At 45.0% G+C, this 22,099-nt stretch overlaps 1 protein-coding gene across 1 annotated transcript; it reads right to left on the reverse strand.

The window, feature by feature from the left end:
* Positions 1-355: 355 nt before the first annotated feature.
* Positions 356-15,949, reverse strand: UPRT (uracil phosphoribosyltransferase homolog). Its single transcript, XM_035541598.1, has 7 exons — positions 15,565-15,949; positions 9,962-10,004; positions 5,465-5,534; positions 3,407-3,469; positions 2,480-2,641; positions 1,654-1,752; positions 356-792 (listed from the first exon to the last, which is right to left on the reverse strand). The coding sequence occupies exons 1-7, from the start codon at positions 15,864-15,866 to the stop codon at positions 686-688; spliced, it is 846 nt and encodes a 281-aa protein (XP_035397491.1). The 5' UTR covers positions 15,867-15,949; the 3' UTR covers positions 356-685.
* Between the last annotated feature and the right edge of the window lie 6,150 nt (positions 15,950-22,099).

Consider the following 22,099-nt stretch of genomic DNA (forward strand, 5'->3'; position numbering starts at 1 on the left):
AAGCTTTAAGAGGCAAAACTCAACCACAGTGTGAGCAGAATTTCTGTAGAGAGCACTTCTCCCATTCTCAATTCCCACCCCATTAGGGCACATACACTGCAACAGGAAGATTCTTTCTTCAGTACTACAGATCAAGATAACTGCAGATGTTCTACCATTTGAAAATAATCTATTTAGAGCAAAATTCAGAGAGTTGTATCTTTAGTTCTTGGCCACCATCCCAAGACTGCAAATTGTGCCAGGCATGCAGTGTGGCTGCTACCGAGTGCACCTGTTGTACTGGAATTAGTAAGAGTGGCTGTGCTGCCTAACGTGGAGCGATGTCAACGTCAGCACTAGAAATGAAGGACACACCTTCATGATTTAGTTGTTTTATTTCGCTTTTGCAAGCAGCCACAAAACAGGCTATGGAAGAATAAATAAATTAAAGCAGAGAGTGTAGCAGTTTATACGAGTACAACATGAAAATGCTTGACTTTGCAATGATTCAGAGTGCTTTGTTACTGCGCTTGGTTCAGTGTTCAGGCAGTAACCAACCAGAAGTAATCTAGGTCAAGTATTTCCGCCTTTGGCCAAAAAGATTTTTTAAACATGCCCTCAACCAACTCTGCTACAAATAATAATAAAATGTAGAAAAAACCTCATTTGTACTATCATACAGTCATATCGCTTTGTTCCAAGTGCGTCAGTCCGTTCCAAAATACTTCTGTCCAAAGTGTGTTGGCGCAACAGGATGAACTTCTGTAGTTAAAATTGTGATCTCTGGGAATTCCTGGATGATCGATTTGGCACCTTTGGAGAGAGAGAAGAGAACTCAAAGAAATCAATGCCGCACCGCAGCTGTATTTCAGCGCCACGTGTTACATCAAGGTAAGCAGAACTCTGTAGGTGAGCCTGCCTCTGTTCTTCTGCCTCATTTCTGGCTTATCTGCCTGCATGCGAGGGAAAACTTCCAGAATTCAGTGGATTGGGTTTTCTTACTGGGATTTTTCTTTTCTCCACCATACATTTAACTTCCCAAACTAACCTATTCACTAATTAATCCAATCATTATTTTGGTTACAGACTGCCAGGAATAACTCTCTACAGCATGGTTGATTTTTTGATAGTGATTTCTGCCATGGCCAATTTTTAAAACCCACAAGATCCATTTTCCTACTTAGAGAAACAGATATTCCTTTTTAGGGTCATCTTTTAAATTTAAAGATCTTTAACGTGCAGACAGTCCAGTTCTGTAGCTTATTTTACATCATGCTATCTGTAGAACTGGTGTTAGTTGGTGGCTGACCTTGGGCTGCTGTGCTTTGGAGCAACAGGGAAGACTTACAGTGCTCTGTGCGCCGTTGAAGTATTTTCTTTACCTATTCCTGCTTATAGGAAGGCTTTACCAGTTGCAGTTGTGCCGTTAGGGGTAACAGGCCCTTTTCGTTCTGCTAGCCTTCTCCCCTGCCCATGCCACACATGCCAGTGTTCGCTCTCAGTTTCAAAATTCAGAGGGGAAAAAAATCCTTCCTGAGCAGAGTGCTGCTGGTGTCCTTATTCGCAAGGCAGGAGCTCTTCACAGCTGCCTGGAGCACGGGACTGCCAGAAGCCTTCCCCACTGAACGACAGAGGTGCGAGCACCTCTGCCCCCCCCACAGCCCCTCGACTTACCGTGCGGTGTGGAGAATAGGCTTAGCAGGATAATGACACTTGGTTGCACACCGTGTTCTATAAGAACTTTGACAGCCTCAATTACAGTATTACCAGTACCTAAAAGGGGAAAAAGTGAGATTTTTGTTTTCCTGCTGGAAGAACTCTTCCTAAGCCAGCTGGGGCTACCTGCACCAATCCTGGTGTGGGGCTGAACGACGATACTGTCCTGTCCCCACTGGTCGACTGTCACCTCAGCAAGTGTTAATTATTGAAAATGTTTGTCTCCTGAAGAAGGAATTTAATCTTTACACCCAAATAGCCGACTCTGCCAGGTTTTAAACACTGAAGTCAGTGGATTTTATTAAAGCCCTGAGGCAAGAAAACTCATCTAAAATAATAAGTTAGCAATTAAGAGCTCCATGTGCAGAACCAGAATTACATCTTAGGCTGAAAAATTTCCTTCATCCTGACAAAGTCCTTAGCACATTGATATATTTTGTGGTTTTAATTGCATTTAACTTTAAAATAATTTACTTTAGGATTATTCCTCAAAAAGTCTTTTAATAGTGAAAATACTATTTGAAGTCTTTTCTCATATAAGTTCATTTTTTTTTAATTTTGCCATTGGACTTGAATGCATCTACCTTTCTCACAGGTGCAGCCAAACCCAAGAGATGTGCTCTGCATTCATGCTGATGTGGGCTGACTGATGTATATTCTGGCGCAGCCTGATCAAGTCCCTACTATGTCGCCTAAATCAAGCCAAAATCTAACAAAAGCCCCTGAAATGCAGAAACTTTAATTTAAATACAGAACAGTCACCGTAAATAATACAGACACTTACTTAGTATTGGGTACATAAGAAGAACTTTTCTCCTGTAAATGTCCGGGGGAAACTTAGCATAGTATACTTTTGCTCTTTGAGTCTCCTCATCGCTCTGTATCAGGATTTTTCCTATGCGGATCGATCTACAGCAATCCCGTAAACCTTGTTCCATTGCTTCGCCTCAAAATGAGCAAAAAAAAAATATTACGTGATAAGAAAGGGCACAACAACAAGACGTTACAATTAAATAGACTGTCCCAATACTGTGTTGATGAATAGTTCTCAAAAGGAGCTTTTTTTTTCTTGCTTTCAAATTTTAAAAAGACCTTAAGCTATTTTCGTTATCTCTGTTTAGACAGAAAAACAAGCCTACTCTGTCATTTGGCTCCCAGGTATTTGTGTTCCCAGGTTCTAGTGCTACGCAGGTTTTCAAAGGAGAGAAGTAGAAATATCAAAACAAATAATATCATAAATCATATGTGGTTTGAAAAAAAACTTTGAGCTCTGCATAGCCACACCGTGGTAAAAAACATAGTACAGGAATCTGCGGAGCCACTGGATTTTATATCATAAAAAGCTTGACATAGTTTTGGACAAAAGAGTACTTCCTCTAGCACCACTGAGCACGGTTTATTTGGAGAGCTATCTTTGAGGAGGAAAAACTAGTGGCAAACGAGGAAGGAGAGTTGGCCTGGCCTCTCAGAGTTAATGGTTGTTAAAGAAGAGGTCAGATGAAGTCTGCTGCTCCTATTTGTCTGCTGAGATGTTGAAGAAATGTATTACTTGCCATTCTTTCTTAGGTATCCTTGATTACAGAATGTCAGCTAGCAGTCTGGGGGGAAACCTTTGCTGTAGGGAAGTTTGTTGCACGTTTTCAGAAGGAAGCTGGTTACTGGTTTCAAAAGCATTTAATTCACACCCATTCAACAACCAAAAACTGCCTACCGCTTCTCATTATGCTGACTCCGCAGTTTCCCTTTTCAAATTTCACTCCTTCATACTTGTATCCTAGAAAAGGAAAGAAAGCAAGGGTCAGTGGCAAGGATCGCTCCCCTCTGTCCCATCCTGTTTTAAGTGATCCTGGTGTGAATGGAAACAAGATTCCCCCGCAGACCCAGGGACCGGTGCTGAGCTCGGCATGTCTCAGCAGGTGGCATGGCCCCACCTGCACGCCACATCCTGCACTCCTCAAACAAACTATGGGAACGGGACCAGAACCATGAAAGAACTTACTCGTAATGGTTACTTCAGAAGAGCGGCACAGGTGTGATCCTGTCTGTATGTTTTATAACTCAAACATTCAGGTCGTTATTTTAGATGAAGGATGTTCTCCAAAATAAAGATAAATGGCACGTGCCCTAAGTAACCAAGTAAATGCACTCCAGTGCTGCAGGTGAAGAGGCATAACCAAAATATGATGCTACTCTAATTGCGCTCCTGATCACTGAAGAACAGAAGTGGGCAAGGGTATGTGTACGAAAGAGAGATCGCCGTTACTGCGAGTTCAAGGTTATGAAAGCAAGGTAAGCCCACTCGTAGTTCTTCAGATCTAACCTGAACTTGCCCAGTACCACTGCAGGGAAGAATATGTGGCAGTGTTTTTATGGGCTTTTCATATTCTCCTGCCTGGCTGAAAAAAGTCCAAAGGCTCCTTTTAAAGGAGAGCCGACAGGGCATTTCATTGCTGGCCTTGAGGGACATTCTGCTTCTGAAAGTACAAATCGTCTGTGCTGATGGCAGCTTGCAAATGCTCAGAGGGAAAGAGTTAAGTATAAATAAGCAACAATTGGTAGGTAAGTGTCTGCGTTCTCAGGGCACGCTTCCTGTTGGATGAGTGCATCTAAGGCCATTTTAGCTCCCTCCTTGGGCTCGGGTAAGGGTGAAAGGGCTGACGCTCTGACAGCAGGGCTAGCAGTAACAGCAGACAACAGCCTGTGCACCACAGCAACGTGTGCCCAGAGGGCCAGGCCCAAGGCACTCGTTCCCCACAGGCAGGCGAGTAGCTCACTAAGAAACAACTGCAGAGCTTCAGGAGGGCATTACTCGCAGGGGACCTGCCAGACAAACTGGGTAACGCAGACAGCCGACAGCCATCAAACCACCCCTCACCAACTGACCTGGGACTGATGTGAAGCCAGGCCTCAAGAAGTAGCTGCTGTTTTAGTTAAAAGCGAGCAAAGGTAGGTGACTGTGGCGCCTGAGCACCTTCCTAAACTCTACCTAGCTTCAGAACCGAGTGTTTTCAGGCCATCTTTTCTGTAACTAAAAGTAGGGTAACGACATACATATGATTTACGGTGAAGGGCAGAGGGGTAGAGTGAATGAGAGGATGTACAGAGCTGCTCTCAGGCTGCAGAAAATGCCAGCAAAATCCTCAAGGGGAGGAGGACTCAGCTGGTGCCTGTCCTGCAGGGGTACTGCAGGTGCCCTGGGTGTGCTTGAGGTTCCCCAGACTTGGCTGATGCACTGAGCAGCAACTATACTACCTCTGAGTAACCCATGCAACCTTACATATCTTTTAAGGTTAGTAGGAGCAAACCAGAAGTACTGCAGTGGGTTTCCTCTAACGTCAACACAGCCACTTTTTATTTCCTGCTTACCACCACTCATGGTTGCAACAGAGGCAGATTTACGCTGGCATGACAAAACTCCTTGTGCTGAGCACTTTTTTCTGTAACGGGTATGTGAAATGTCATCGGTTTTAATTCGATGGTGTGATAGGGGCAAGTAAGTTGATCTTGCACGTACACTGATAAAGTTTTTATCACAGTTTTGCAAGACCAATTTAAAACCATTGTAAGGTGACAACTCTATGACTGTGTTCTGCTCAGTCCTGTCATCACACATCTTTTAGCTTTTTTTTTTTTAATCCCTTGAGGGGACCTTAACTCTGTACTCTAGCCTGAATGTTAAGTTGTTCCAGCCTCTTGTAACAGTTCCACATTGTTATATTAATTCAGCTTCCACTTCTAGTCCTACCTGGCGGAGTAGTTTCCCACGTACCTGTTGGAGTGGTCACCGTGCATTCCGTGTATGGCAGTTGGTTCAGTCCCTCTTCAACCACAAGTCTGATCTGTAGAACCAGAGAAAGCAGCTTAAAGGGGTTTGTTATCTAGCCAGATAAGATACTAAATGTTAGGAGTTTCTGCAAGTACTAGGTGAACACCTAACAGCCAAGAACATCCTTTTACTAGTAGTTAGGGATAGACCTTAAAGGCCTTTTATAGAGCAATGTGTATGTTTTGTCCACACATCAAATGAAGGCAATAAAAAACAGAAGGGGGGCAGGGGTACATCTATAATGCCTTTATAAAGCTGGCTTAACTTCTATCTGGCAGATAAAGCCATCAGAGACAAATGTTTCTCAACAAGTGAACCACCCATGGTTTATGTTGCTGACAGAAAATATCAGTGAGAAAAAAGGAAAATTCCCCTTCTTTCAGTTCCCCATCAGCTAGGCCCTAAGGCCTGTTTTAACATCTGTATTTCCAAGAAGAAGCTGCAGCAGGGCTGCCCAGAACAGCTGCAGGAGCTGCAGCGCTGTAAACACACCACCCAGCGCCCAAAGACGTGTCAGTGGATCTACAAGTCTCTTTATCACCCCCTTCTTCTGGCACCTGGCAGCTCTGATTGCTCCACACACTCTGCTCAGCCCCTGCGTGTTCACAGGGTGCAGATGGCCCAGCTGCAGTGGGGACATCGCTCCTGGAGATGTGGCTGGCGTGTCACACATCTCTCCAAAGGGCAGGAAACCTGTGCTGTACCCCAGGTGAAGGTACGAAATGCATTCATCTCAGCCCAGAATGACTGCCCAGGAAAGATGCTCTGGGTATTGCAGATATACAAAATTCTCTCTGCTGGTGAGCCAAAGATTCAAAGGCCAGGACTGCTCAAGGAAAGCTACTGCCAAGCCAAAGATGAAACCTATTAAGCAAAAGTCACTGTATAATGGCAGAAATGAGGTGACTGCTCCTGGGACTGAGCTCACTTCAGACATTCCAGAAGCAGGGCAGCCTGGAAGGTTTTTCTGTTCTTCCATCCTGCCCCAGTTCCTAGCATGCATACAGACTGCATTAGGAGTTAGTAAACTAAAAGTCCCTCTTTGACAAGGTTTTGGGAGGCGGGAGGGAGCTAACAATGTTAAGTTCTAGCAGGCCTAGTTAAACTGTCATGGCTCGCAGACTTCTCTGAAGTTTTAGGTTATGCATTTAACGCTGATATGCAAAATTATATCGTCAGTGTGCTCACTTATTACAGTTACATGTTTAAGGTTGCCTCTGCAGTAAGCAAGGGAAATGCTGTTTGCTTTGAACCTTCAGTAGCACGAGGTGTGTTAGCACTGCTAGGAAAAGCCACCGCTAATACGAGTCTGAGGAGTTGTAGCTAACTACCACGTAAGTGTTTTGAGGATGTTAAGATGTTAGTGACCCTACCCTTTCTCAGCCAATTAAACACATGGATCAAGTCTCCTTACCAGTCTCAAATACCACTGAAGAAATCAGGTTGGACCAGTCCTTCAGGGTCCATGAACAGAGAAATTGGGATAGAGGCACCTAGAGAAAGCAGCTGCCAGCACTCTCGTTTACAAGAGGTGCAATCACTAAGGAAGCCAGCTGAGGTGCAGTTAGGGATGGCGTGTCTCTGAGCAGACAAACCTTGAAAAGGGAGAGCCCTTCTAGCGACACCTGAGCAGATAACTGTAATCCTGAGTGGCTGCATGTCACAACTCTTGTGCCTGCCTGCAGTTTGGAAAGAGGTGAAGCAATGAAATGCCAATAAACTAGAATGTAAATAGATTAAAAATTAATTTTTAGAAAATCACTTGGACTAGATGATCTTTGAAAGTCCCTTCCAACTTTTCTATTCTAAATTCCAGAGTGACCAACGTTATCTTCACCCTACTTGTTGGCTGAGGCTGCATGACAGTGCTGTGTAGATGACAAACCCCTGCCTGAGTCCAGGCTGCAAGGCAACTGTGCTTGGTCCTTGCCCGAACTCAAGGCACACGATGCCTGGTGTCTCTCTGGGAGATGTCCCCTCTTCCTGTCACTCACCCAGGCTCTGAGCACACAACAAGCTGCTGTAGTGCCCACCCAGCTGCAAGCAGCTTGACTGAACCCAATTTATCCAGTGCTGCCTACCAAGCAGGACTCCCTAAAATAATTCTCAGGCTGTCTCAGTACAAATGCCTGGGGCTTGGTGAGCTCCTCACTAATTCTGCAGAAAAGCTGCAAGGTGCCATCAGTGAAAGTCTCCTTTCGTGTGCAGGGCAGCACGTGTACGAGGCCTCACCGTGAGCCTTTTGCAGAGTTCTCTGCTGGTGGTTCTCAGCTTGCTCTCCCTAGCACCTTCTGGTCTATCTGTTCAGATATCTACTACCACGAGTCGTAATGATCAAGCCTTTCTTGTGCTAGAGGCTTACTTCCCACGCCTGCCTCTTCTCCTTCCCAGACACAAGATGGTTTGTTGTCTTATTCATGATTTCAGCCCCCCCCCATCTTGCAGCTGCAGGACCACACCATCAGCAGTCGCTTTTCAGGAACGTTCTGCTAACCTTTACCACCTCTTAACTCCCTTCTTCCACAAATATCTTTGAATATTTCTTTTGTCATCCCCTTCTGTGAGAAACAAACTGCCAGACTGCCACTATCAATTCATCAAATCCCTCCTTGAACCTTCTTCCTATTGTGACCTTACAAGATACTTGCCACTAAACTGCCAAACTAGTACCAAGCTTAACTCCATTCTCATTTTCTCTCTGCAACGAGATTTTGCTACTCTACAACTCCATGCGTTTGTTTCTCGTTTTCAGACTGCATCCTGTCATTAATCAGCTGTCTGCTAGTCAGATGAAAAACACACAGCAAGTCTTAACAGTGTTTGTACATCTACTAGAGCCCGAGTCCCATGCGCAACTGTGATACCATACAGAAAATGGGATAGTCACACACTGTTTCTCGTAATGTTCCTCTTACAAAATGAAAAGCAGACCAGCAGACCACCTCCAAACAGAATGAGAAGGTACATGGGGGAGGCCCATCACACTAATTAATGGTGATAAAGTACAGCTGGGACCTGTAAGGGTTCTCCTGTCTGTAACAGGATAGCCATTAATCTCATTTTTAAAGTACAGAACAGGAATCTTTATTGCTTTGCTTTAGTTCAAAGAAATTGATAGGAAGGAATGCTCCTGAAAAGACAGGAAGCTGCTACAAGGTAAAATACAAATATTAACCAGAGAGGAGTGCTGTTCAGGAAGGGGCCTGACTCTGGACTGGAGACCTGCACCCTGTAAGTATGTGGGGTTGCTGATGTTGGCTGTCTGAATCTCATCTACACATTTAAGCATGTGAAAAGCTGAAACCACAAAAAAAAAAAAAAAACAGGAAGAACAACCCACAGTTGAGCTGGTTTAGCACAGGCTGTGGATGCTTCCTGTGCTGTTCCCACTTGGCCAGCACTGTGAAGGACGTTACGTCTGCTGAGCACTGCTGGCACAGAAAGAAGGTGGGACTGTGGCTTTCTGCCTGTCCCTTATGAAGGCAAAGAGGGACACTGCAGTCGGTAACTTGACCCAATAGTAACAGTGATGAGTGTTGTTGGCTCAGGCTTTCACTGATCCTGGAGAACAGAAGTGGCAGAAACATTCTCGAAAAGGGAAAAGCAGCGGGGAAAGTGGAACAAGCTGCAGAGATAAAAAGCACTGCAGTCACACGTCAGGTCGGGGTCGTATGTAAGCCCTGAGCAAGCCTGCATCAGGCATGGATTAAGACTGGGCTCATCACAGGACACCTGGCTGGTTTAGCAAACAGCGCCCGTGACTGAATGCTCTCTGGACTGATATTTGTTAGAGGGAGAAGGAAAGGCTTTCCTCAGTAACGAATCTGGAGTCGCAAATAGGAAACACCCTCTTGAATACAAGGGCGTATCCAGTACATGTGTGGTAGCAAGTGTTGTGGGCTTCTTAAGCATTTAATTTACATGAGATAACTGCTGCATTCCCACCAGCCTTTGTCCTGACTTACCAGAATGTGTGAAAGTTTCAAATTGCTTTGTCCCTGCTAGCAACTACCACATGGTTAAAAGCCCGTTCCCAGGGTGGATGCACCCAGAGCTGCTCATCTACCACACAAGTGTCAGGAGGTGCTCTGCACGCAATCAGTCGTTGACATCTAGACTGTAAGAAATTGTTGACAAGATCAAAAGTACTGTTTCAAACTAACACTAAATTATCTACAGCCTCTGTGCATCTGTTTTTAAATCGCATTCTCATGTTGCTACTCTCACTGTACTGAAGTATTTGATAGTAACTTAGTTTCTGGAACCCTTTGAGATGAAAACACTGTAACAAAGAACAGAATCCCTATACAGAAAGTTGCTGTCAAACAGCAATTTCCTTTGTTTAGAAAAGTTGCCCTCACACTAACATTGTAGCTCACAAGACCATTTTATAAAAGAATTACACAGCAGAACATCAAGAAGAAGAAATTCTTCACCTACCAGACGATCAGCAGAAAATACGAAGTCTCCTCTACTGGCTGTCCTGAAAAAGGTAACAATTTCTCTTTTAAATTGGGGAACAATTAAGAACATTGCTTAATTATAATGTTACACGAAGGACAATATTTTCCAGAGGCAGTTTGGAGAAAGGTCTCCTGCCACGTTCCAACTTTATCCCCCAGAGATCCTACCGTGTGTGTTTTGTACCGGGTGGAGAAGCCTGAGGTGCAGTGAGCTCACGCGAGGCTTTACCTCTTACCACTGGCCATGTCGCTGCATTGCACACGTAGCAATTGAAGCACGAAAACACCAGCAGGATATTCTGTAGGCTTTCCATTGTACCACCATGCCAGCTCGCTTCCAAAACACCTCAGCAGCTCTGACCTGTGCCAGCCTGGTAGGTTCTCTACAGCTGCAAGCAGGAGAGCTTTGCTTTGCCCGTTCTTAAGTCAATCAAACCACAGGACAATGATGAAGCAGATCCCAAGCGCTGAGACTGACCCAACGCACCTGACAAGCAGGATATCGTATCTTATCTGAAACTCATTCACAGTGTGATAAGCCTAGTGAGCCTGAGCCTAAAATGATTAGGGATAAGCAAGCAGCGCTATGAAAACCCCTCTCTCCTGGCTTACTGGCTTAGGTGGAACTTTTTGCTACCACAACTGCTGGCTGGTGGCCCGTCCAGAAGACAGGAAGGGTAAGCTCACCTCTTCCTGCTCCATGCTGTGCGAACATGCCACGTTGACAGCTGCAGTCATAAAGCCAGGTTGGAACACCTGGCTTGCCGGGTCAAGACCAACTCTCACCACACAGAAGTAGGACAAACTTCCAGCTAAGGAGACGATATTTCCAGCATGTTAGCCTTAAAAATCCTCTGGCAAGGAATCACCATCACAGGCAGGTCACTTTTAGTGAAACTTTCTGTTAATCACACTAGGCACACCCCTCTCTCATCTTCAAGCTATGATACTCTGGATGTCTCTTCAAATACCCCATAGTTTTGCACTTAATCCCCAAGGTTCTGCAACATCTTCTATTTACAAGAGTGGAAGTCAGAATGTTTGTCTGCCTACTCCCTGTACTACTAGTATAACCTTGCCACATTAAGAAAATGAGGTTTTAAAAGACTGGCAGCCTAATCTGATTTCTTTCCTTGTGCTAGCACTACAGTATTTGTTATTCAAAATGCTGTTTGTTTTTTGCTCTTTCTAGCAATGACAGGATATTCTTAATGTTCTGCTACTTTGATGTTAATCAGAAAACCAGAACTGAAGAAAGCCCCATCAAATAACCAAGAAACAAGCTTGCAATCACACAAACTGATTTTGTTAAGATTTTTAAAGGGATTTGTATTCCCAACTGTGGTGTGTGCAAATATAAAAAAAATGACAGCAAGTAGCACAGTGTGTAGGTGGTGTATTCTTAGGTTTTTCCAGACTAGAGCGTAGCATGTCAGAAAACTTACCCATATTTCATGAAAGGGGGTAAGACAAACCTGACCACGTCACGACTCTGGTTTTGATTGCAAAGCAATAAAAGTTTAGAGTGAATACTGTGGGCTATTAATACAGATTACGAGGCTTTAAATGAACTACTCTGTCCTCACACAGGGAGGCTGATGTTTTTACACACTGTTCACAGAACACCCTTGGTCAGTTCTGTCTGGTTTTTAAGGGGATGGAGGACAATAGTGGTGGCATGCATAAAAATTAGAGACAAATAATAATAATACTGAAAATGACAGATCTTGTGCACACCTTCAGCTGGAAAGCTGTGACCAGATTTCAAGCCCCACATCACGAGAAAATTAATTTCTAGGGGCCAGAAAAAAAGGTTTATGTGAAAACGCTGGAACTGTTCACCTTAAAAATCAGATACAAGGATACAAAGTAATGATCTACAGCAGACTACAAACTTCTTAATAAAGTAACTGGGACTGGTTCCAACCACTGCCAAGGCTGGAGGCAGGTCGTGGCCTGACACACTTTGGTAATTCCTGTTTCTCCCGTTCACCTTGCAAGAGAACTCCTCCAGAGACAGCAGGGTGCTGTGAAGGCAAGGCTGGAAAAAAGCTGCTTCCCCAAACAGAGTTCATAAAAGACCTTTATAAGAAGTGTAGGCACTGGAACCTGGTGCCATTAATGGGCAGCGATGCAGCTGAGAACAGGAGCACATCCTCCCTCTGAGGGAGAACCAGAGCCGTGTGTGTAAGTACTCGGTATTTCAGTGCCTGTATGAGGGGTGCTAAGTGAAAGGGATCCCAACCTGCCTGCCTGCAGCAAAGCCATCTCTGCTCATCATGGCTGAGTGGCACACTGTTGAATCATCGCACTCTGTATAGCAGTCAGGACTGCGCGTCCTGCTGCTCTGCTGTCTGCACTGCTGTGCTGTTCGCTCCGTTCCCTGGGGAATAAGAAGCCGCAGCAGAACACAGCGCAATGATCTCACATAAAAGACACAACAACCCTTAAATACCTACATTTAAATCACGTCTGTTGTTAAATTGGGAGTTCAAATGGCACTACCCATCTGAGCTAATGAATTTCCTCCCGCAGAAACCAGCGCTCTGGGCTGCACATTGCCACACTATTCATTTCAGCTTCCAGATCGCTGGTTCCAACCTGTGCAGGCCAGACACCACTGCGAGGTCACACCCTCCTCAGAAGAGGCTCTGACTGTTTGCTCCCGGGCACTCTGTACTTAAACTCATCAGTTTAAGAGAGGACTCAGAATTCACGCCCGACAGTGTTAGCAGGCACCTGCCCACCCATTTGGCACAGCCAGGGCTCCAGAACTGAGCGAGCCAGGGCAAAACACGTGCACCCACACACACAAGCCGAGGCCACCTCTCTGCCTCCCTAATTCTGGCTCGCAGACCTCATTAACTGCAGTTACAGCTACATAAAATGAAACTAAGTATATAAACTGTAATTTTAGCCTATGAAATGCTCACCACTGATTCAGTTAGCCATCTCTGAACCTGCCACAGGACATGAGACCAGCAACGTGAAGGTGGTTTTTGTCTTGTTTTTTACTGGACAGTTATTCCAATTGAAAGGCTGTGTTGCATTCCTCTGGATCCTGAATTCCTTTCCACTTTTCTGTGCGGCTCATTGTATGGGCAACACAGAGTTCCTAAGGTCTTCTGCATCCAGCCTATCCACCCTTAGGCTGATGTAAACATGCCTGATTCGAGCTTGCACCGCACTAAGAATGACTATCCCTTCCTCACTGCACAGGAATAGCCCCAAACTGACTGTTTTCTCCTCCTTTTGGTGTTTCTCCCAGCAGCTTGCTTTGTAATTTCTGCCCTTTCCATGATTGCTGTACCTGGAACATCTGTGTTCATGAGCATTAAGTAATCCCAATGCCCCCCTTGAACTTGCCCAGCTGTGGGACTGCCTGTTCTTTTCTAATCCAGAAACAGAGCTACACTGATGGTATCTAACCGCCCTGTAGTGACACAGCTTTTCCCTCTTCTCCATTGTATGAACAATATGAACACAGCCTTTTGTCAGTTTAAATCAGATTTTTTGACCATTAACTCCTCTTAGCCATAGCGCCTTATTCATAACTATGAAACTTCTTATGAGGAGCTTCTTTTAGCACTTGGTTGGAATGGCACAGTTGGACAGAGTCCTCGTAAGGCAGAATACACACATGTTCAAGGAAAGGTTACTACAACAGTTTCTAACCCTTGCATAAGAAATACTCACACCTGTGCAGCTGAGCACACATTTTACCATCTTTCTGGACAACGGGCATTAAAGTAGGCCCATCTGAGGCCTTTCCTTCACTGAAATGCTGCTGCCTTTCTGAGCCAGAATATAAAAACTGTGTTTCCTTGCCGTTGTTACACACAAAGCCTTTCTGAGCAGTCTGCTGTCCAGCTTTCCTCGCTGGGCAGGAAGGGAGCTTGGAAGTGACGGCTACATCCCCACTTCTAGAGCAGTGCCACGTTCAGAATAAAGCGTGGTGCGCTGGCACTGCAGCTGCTAGGAGCGATTCATTATTTCCAAGGCTTACTCTACACCTCGCCTTACTAGAGTCTTGTGCAATGGCCTGATGCAACTCTAATAAAAAAAAAAAAAAAATCTCAGAGTTAAAATATCAGCTGCTGTTTTCTGGTTAAATTCAATACACCCAGAAACTTGTTCAATATATTTGCAAGACTTAAAAATTTACTTGCAACAATAATAAAAATACCTAGGTGGGTACAGTAACTACATTGCTAGTATTTACCTAGATATCAAAGCCATATGTTATTTCCTTTTCACTAACCTTAAACCCTTCTGTAGGCCATGCAACAAGCAGAGTTTGGATTGCCTCACTGTCTCTCTGCATGGCCCACGTAAAACTTCCCTTTCTGCTCTGCAGGAAGACTGCCAGAAGACATTCTTACCTGCAGAGATCTTTTGTGTGGTCTTGCCACAACTGCCCTCCTTGCAGCAAGCCAGCACTAGCTCCGTGTGCTCCTGCCTGCAATGAGATCAGCTTTTTCCACAACACTTTGAAGAGTCAAAAATCCCTAATTTAAGGTAACAAGGCACATCTAAGCCAGCACAATTAACATAGGTATTGTCTTTGATGATTAGTTCTACATAAAAATACATTAGTGGTATTACAGTTGCAAAGTTAAGTACTCAAGAGCTGGGAAATACCAAAACACAGCCTATGCAGATAGAACAGAGGAAAAATAAGGGGAAGAATCAAATTGGTTACTGCAGATGTTGGAAGCCCGTGTGTTGCAGGACAGGAAGGGTTTATTGGGAACCTGGAACACTCCACTGACAAACTGTTCCCCACCTCTGTATCTGCTGGGGCTTCTCGCATCACAGGATGCAAATTGTGCTTTTAATGGATGCCCTCTACATACATTTGTGTTACATTGCACGCTCAATTTAACACGCTGTAGTATCACCTTCCACGTGCAGAACAATCGGACACCAACAGGATGGGTGGGAGGAGAGCTCCTGACATGAGGTGCGATGCGAGACCTGCTGTTTCCCTGTGCCTTAAGCACCTCGTGTCGGAGGTGCTCAGCAGCAGGGCCCAATCTCACGCAGATTTTTGCCCCTAAGAGCTGCAGAAGCGGGATGACAGCTCCGCGTCCCACCAGGTGTGGTGGCAGCACTGACTTTTGGTGACAGAAAGCGACAAGCGTGGAAAACAGCGCCTTCAGAAAGGGCAGCGTCATAAGGAGGTAAGGGCCCCTCAGCAAAACCCTCCTCCGCGCTGTATCACTCCCGGATCCAATCTGGGCGCTCTCCATGACTAGAACTAGATGGTTTTTGAGGTCCCTTCCAACCCGAGCCATTCTCTGACTTTACAGTGTCTCTGTCAGGGGCTGCCGGTGAGGGGGGCTCCCCTCAGGTCCCGCTCCCCTCCCCACCCGGGGCCGCGTCCCTCAGCCCCCCACCACCCCTCTCAGTCCCCTCCACCCCCCCTCAGCCCCCCAACACCCCCCCTCAGCCCGCCCCATTCCTCTGAGCGCCCCCCAGCGCCTCAGCGCGGCCGGAGCCGCCCGTCCCTCCCTCGCTCGCTCCCCGCCGCCCGCCGGTTTCTCGCCAGGCCCCGCCGCGCGGCCTCCCGGCGCTCACTTGTCCCTGATGATGGTCTGCAGCTCCCGGATCTGGTCGTTCATCGGCAGCAGCTTCAGCTGCGCCCCGATCTCCGCCGCGGGGCTGCGCACTTCCACCAGCACCCCGCCGTTGTTATTGCTGCTGCTGCTGCTGCTATCCGGGCTGGGGCTGCTCTCGCCGCCCTCATCGGGTTCCGCGAAGCGGATCAACCGCGAGCAGCCGGCCGCCGCCGCCGCCGCCAACACCACCGGCGGCTGCTGCTCGTCCTGCGGGCCGGACGCGGGGCCGAGGCGCTGGTTGCGGCACGGCATCGCCTCCATGCGCCGGGCCCCGGCCCCACCGGCAGCCACGCGTGCTCAGCGCCGGCCCCCGGCTTGCGCCGCCGAAGGGCGGGCCGTGGGGTAGCGCCGCCGCCCTAATGGACGCCCGCGCTGCCGCTCAAGCGGCGGGGAGCGGCGCGGGGGGGCGCTGGTGGCGGCGTGGCCTCGGCTGAGGCGAATGGGGAGTCCGTCCGGGGAGGCTACCCCTCAGCCGCCCGCCGTCCTCACGTCATGGCTTCCTCACGGTTCTTTCCCTTCACGATCTCGTCTCTCCAGCCCCGTGTGGGGCCCGAGGAGGCCCCACGCCGCTGCCCGGCCCTCGGGTTGGGTAGCTGTGGGGTGATGGCTGCCCCTGGAGTGGGGCTGGGGCTCCTCTGCCCCTCGGCAGCCCTGCTTTTGCCTCGGGGGTGTCCCAGCTGGCCTGTTTGGAGCGTGTTAAAGGGCTATTTGGTGATTTTAACCCCAAATGCACTGGAGTAAACTCTGGTTTAGCTTCTGCTGCTTCACATCGTTACACAGGTGCTGCACCATGCTGAAGATCATGAAATATCATACGATGTAGTGTGCTTTCATAGAACTGTAGAATCACAGAATCATTAGGGTTGGGAAAGCCCTCCAAGATCATCTGGTCCAACCGTGCCCCTACCACCAATGTCACCCACTAAACCATGTCCCTAAGCACCACGTCCAGCCTTTCCTTGAACACCCCCACGGATGGTGACGCCACCACCTCCCCGGGCAACCCGTCCCAATGCCTGACTGCTCTTTCTGAGAAGAAATTTCTCCTAATTTCCAACCTGAACCTCCTCTGGCGCAACTTGGGGCCATTCCCTCTAATCCTATCACTAGTTACCTGTGAGAAGAGGTCGACCCCCAGCTCCCCACACCTTCCTTTCAAGTACTTGCAGAGGGCAATAAGGTCTCCCCTGAGCCTCCTCTTCTCCAGACCAAACACCCCCAGTGCCCTCAGCCACTCCTCACAGGACTTGTGTTCCAGGCCCTTCACCAGCTTCGTAGCCCTTCTCTGGACACGTTCCAGGGCCTCGATATCCTTCTTGTACTGAGGGGCCCAAAGCCAAATACAGCACTCAAGGTGCAGCCTCACTAGAGCAGAGTACAGGGGGACGATCACCTCCCTGGTCCTGCTGGCTGCACTTTTCCTGATATAAGCAAATAGTTTCCTCACCTGCCCTATATGCTGCCTATGACCTCCTATAAGTGAGGAAAATTATGAGGAATTCTGAACTAAGCTGACACAGAAATGACGGTTTTCATCATTTCGTCTATAAACACTCAGCCTAGGCTTAGTAAACTACTTTTCAGTAGGGCAAAAAACAGCTGTGCTCATGTTTCACGTGCAAAGTTTCAGGCAGGATGCTTTCTAAACAATGAATTTGTGAACTCCTGACAGTGGCGCTGGTAATGGAAGTGCTGGCAGAGCCTTAAACAAAGAGGCACAAACACACATCCCTCATTTGACTTGCACATTTTGATTCTGCAATAATTAAGGGATGTATATCAGTAATTTTGTAGGCAGATGTCTGTTAGGAGAAGAGGATTTTAAAAAAAAATCAAAGCCTTGGCACATCTTAATTAACTTGTCAATCTATTTAACTGAGAACCAAACCTGCAGGAACTCTGCAGAGTTAAAACAACACTTAACAAGAACTTACTGTGGGATTGTGGCTTACTTTAAAATGTAGCAGAGAGAGAACAGAAGACAAAACTGATGAGAAGGTGGAATGACTGCAGCAGTCTGTGTAGCCATCTGCTGCAATAAACATTTATGTATATTCACTTTTGCCTAATGTACCTACAAATGCATTTCTCTGAATATCAGCAAAATTCAGTATGAAAACGGAACCTAATCTTAAATTACAGACAAAACTTTCAGTTGTGGGAATTGGAGTATTAGTCTCTGTTCAGTTCACTAGGAGGTGACTGCAAGACTCTTGACTTTATTAAAGATGAGCAACACCCCAGAGAGATAACAAGCTGAAAGACAAACTGAGGGATGGGAAACTGGAAGCTATTGTAGAAATGGATAGCTGCAGGTTCACAGAAGAGGTATGATTTAGCCAAGTCTGAATCTGTAGCTGTGAATTTCTCCTGAATACAAAGGCCCAATTGTTAGATTTATGTGAATCTTTCTTTCTTTTTTTTTTTTTTTTACCAGAAGTGAGGCTTCAGAAACAATTCATCCTCTTTTGTCATTTGATATATATATATATATATTTGGGAAATTTATGTAATTTTTTTATTCTGTTTGACAGGGGAAGAGGAGGGAAGAATTTATCTGTAGCAGCTGTTCTAGAGACAAAACCGAAAAAAATGGCAATATTTCCTGCGCTCTGGTTTGACTATTTGCCATCAAACTGAGAGGAATTGCTGCTGAAGTGTCAAGTAGCAGACCATCTAGGCTAGCAAAACACAGAGACACTAAACAAAAGGTGAGCCAGAGTAAGAAGCATTTTGCAATATGCTTGGAGGCAAATTTTAACACTTTCGTGCTTTATTACTTAACTAAAGAGTGTATCTGTTGGGAAACTACAGACTATGAAGATGATAACTTGTGGAATGAGGATATGGGCAAGAGCTAGTTGGGAGGACAGACCACTAGTCTGAAAATATGGGCATCATAACTGCAGAAACTCCAATACCAGCACAGGTGTCTGACACAGAGTGCTGGAACCCGTTTTAGTGCCATAAAGCTCAGAGGATGGCAGGTTCTGTGCTGGTGTCCTATCAGAGCATCATGGCAGCTTTCCAGCAGACGTATGCTAACTAAATTTCTAACACCTTAAACATTTGTCCTTTTCACTATGCCCGTTTTATCTCTAAATTAATATGTATAAACTTGTTAAGACAGGGACTAATAATAGTTTATTAAAACACCTGACCCATTTGGCATTCCCTCCTTCCTAGGAGGGACCTTGAGTTGGTACCAGAATGCAAGTGAACTACAATACCTGTAACAGTTAAAGAGCAATCACACTTACACTGAATTCAGTGAGAAGTTCATTACTGACTTCAAAAAGTGTGTCACATAAGGGAGAAAATACACAACTGGGTTCATGTCTAAGGTTTTTCCTTCAAGAACATACTGTTGGCCGAGCTTTTGATGCTAATCCCATTGCTGCCTCCTCTAGGCCAGAATCTCACGTGCCTGTACCACTGCTGTCTGAGGAAGCATCTTCTAAGATCCCAGTGCTGTGCCAGCCCTGCCTAATGAAGGTCAGAGGAAAAACAGTTGACTTCTCGTAGGTGGGGAGGGACATGTTATAACATGGTGCTATCCAGGCCATATGTTAGTAGAAGTCAGAGATTATTTAATCGGAAGCCTAACTTAATCAGCATGTGTCTAGACATTGAAGCAGAACCAAGCTCTATCCATTTTCCGGGAAAATCAGGAGTTGTACACCAGGCATAGTATTATTTATAAAAGGATTGTTTTATGGGATTAATAAGATGACGTATTACATTCCATCTTCTTGACATTCATACAGTCAGGTCAAGTTTGGTGTATTTTTTTTCTTTGACTTTAGGTTTGTTAACTGTCAAGACTTAAATTTCAAACACATGTAAATTGTACTGTATCCTAGTTACAGTTCTCTGAATGCTTATTTTTAACCAAGCACTGAAACTTCTAAAATTCAAACTGTTAATTAGGTGACACTGCATGGCCAGTAATTAATGTCAATATATCAGACTTTAACTATCTGCTTCGTATTTAAAGTTAATACTTCCAGTCCCCTGGGGACAAGAAAATATATTAAATGCAGGGGAAGAAAGATAACACAGAGATGGGGAGAGCTGAGAAGACAAATTCATTTATGGTATAGGCAAAACCAGCAACAATACTTCTAAATATTTTCTCCAATACTGCCCTTAGTCTCTGAAAGTCATTTCTTAGTACAGAAAGACAAAGTGTGTAGTGTAGACTGAAAGTATATGTTTTCTTCTCAGTGATTATCATACTTGTATAGGAAGTGTACTTCTGTTGTTCCTATCTTGAATTTATGTGGTCAGTTTAATGACAACTGGTTTGTGCGTGCAACTCTGCATGTGCTGATGTTGGACTTGGTATCAAAGCGATAGGAAAGGATTTGATGGGGCATAAAATATAAAAGTATTTTGTATTTCTATGTTCCCTGCTAAAGATAAAAAATGGAAGGGAAATATCACTTTCTTGAGAAATAGGAAACTCTCTACTTGAAGACAGCAATTGCATCATCCCTCAGCCTTCTCTCCCTATGGCTTGGACAAGCCCCATCCTCACCTCGTAGGTCATGCTGGTGATCCTGCCCTCCGCAGCCCTCCGCACAAACAGGGCCGCTGATCGTGCTGAACACAAGCTTAACTGATGTATGTAAAACCTGCAGACATTCCCACTGTGACTTCGTGTAAATACAGGATATTGCTTCTGCCCTAAGCTGTTCAGGAGCTCTTTCCTTGAGCTATAAGGAACTGTTCTATTGACAGAACAGATAGGTTTGTGGCTCCACAAAACTTGTTAACTGCCATCTACTGGATAGTTCTGTGATGGGGTTCATCCTGATGAGTTTAGGTCTGATTTTATCCTGACTACACAAACAGCAAAGATAACATCTTCCTTTTTTAAGCCATTAGGTATGTTCAAGAGGAAATAAACCATCAGCGTTTGTAGTCAGTTACCTCAGGTGTCTGTAGGTCCCAGTGGACCTTTCTGATAGGCAGCTTTTGCTTGCATCAGTTGAATGCCTTCTCTCTGAAATGCTGGAATTCCCCATAGCCTTTGCCAGACATACCTTTAGCACCTGGAAATCCCCTAACATGGGATATGCTGAGGGGTGTGAAGGTGCCCCTGCTATTTCCCAGAAGCTGCAAGGATTAGAGCATCTTAGTACTCATCAAACGAGCACTGCTGGCTGTTGGCTAAATGCATGAATTAATTCGCTCCTCGATCTTTATTAGCAGCTTTCATACAGCATTCCATAGACACCACAGCCCTATTAAATTCCCTGCGACAATTACAAGAATTTGCCTTCTGGTGAGACTAATTCATGCAAGAGCTTTAATGAGTGTTTTTCCCCTCCCTGTAGATCTGTGCTTAAAAATCCTCTCTCATGCTGATACAAAAACACAGTTGCAGATTATATCTTTAAAGATACAGTTATGTTAGCATGTGTTGCAGGACTGAGTCTCTTATCAAGCTGGTAATGAATTCAGTGTTTGCTGTTAAATGAATGCTCTGATTACTTTTCAATGCATTGCATTACATACATTTGCAATTCCTTTCTCAGTGAGGCTCTATTGGAAAATGTGCTGATATGAAAAAAATTATTTTCATGTTCTATCATTTAAGAGTAAATGGAGTGTTATTTTCCATTTTTTCATTTAACACTGTAGACTAGCCATCTGCTCTAGTCACTGCTTTCAGTACTAACAAACAGGAGAATTTATTTTTAGGTTCATACAGTATATAATGTTCATATATTGATGCTGATCCTCAGTGTATGTTTAAATAATTAGCTGTTCTATATTACTTATTTAAAAAAAAAAAAACAAAACTATTGAAGAACAACAGAAGGAAAGCGTAAACAAACTATCCTTATTTGAGGAAAATTCACAGTATTACTTTGTAAGCCTCTTTATTAACAGCATAGTGAAGCTGTTAATGCTTGAGGCATTTAAAGCTCAAGAAATCCTCAGAAACATGAGTGAGTCATCAAATTATTCTTCATTGCCTCTTAGCAAGCTGAAACCATCATCAGCCCCATAATATTAAAGAAATGCCATGCTGCTGATTATATATGATATTGTATATGCTATCGGTGTGACTTCATAATATTTCATTGAGATGTGGATTTTTTTTAATTACTAATTTTGGTTGGGTTATTTTTTCCTCGCCGGTCTTCGAGACATTGTAATGGGGTGCAATTTTTCAAGAGATATATGCTTAGCATAGCGTTAACGCTATCCAGCTCTGTTCAAGTGTTTGAATCAACAAAAATGGAAATACTTCAAATCATTAGTCACTGGTAATTAGGGTGTTTGTGGATATAAAATGAGAAGTTAAACAATCTTTTTCAGTGGTTGGCATTCTAGTTAGGATGTTGGATAGTTCTGTAGCCCTGTGATATTTGTAATACAAATAATATGATACGTTTTAAATAACTTGTAAAATAGCCAACAATATACTAATATAACATGTAAGCTGTTTGCCATTAAAAAACACAGGAGAAGTCACAGTG

Source organism: Cygnus atratus, chromosome 13 (genome assembly GCF_013377495.2).
Source record: "Cygnus atratus isolate AKBS03 ecotype Queensland, Australia chromosome 13, CAtr_DNAZoo_HiC_assembly, whole genome shotgun sequence".
In the NCBI taxonomy this organism is placed as follows: domain Eukaryota; kingdom Metazoa; phylum Chordata; class Aves; order Anseriformes; family Anatidae; genus Cygnus; species Cygnus atratus.

Coding starts and splice junctions, on each gene's coding strand:
- UPRT (XM_035541598.1), bottom strand. CDS start 15,866: ATGGAGGCGATGCCGTGCCGCAACCAGCGCCTCGGCCCCGCGTCCGGC. Junction 5,535..9,961: donor TATTTTCTGCTGATCGTCTG/GTAGGTGAAGAA, acceptor CTGGTTCTACAG/ATCAGACTTGTGGTTGAAGA. Junction 1,753..2,479: donor TCTTATGTACCCAATACTAA/GTAAGTGTCTGT, acceptor TTCCCCTTTTAG/GTACTGGTAATACTGTAATT.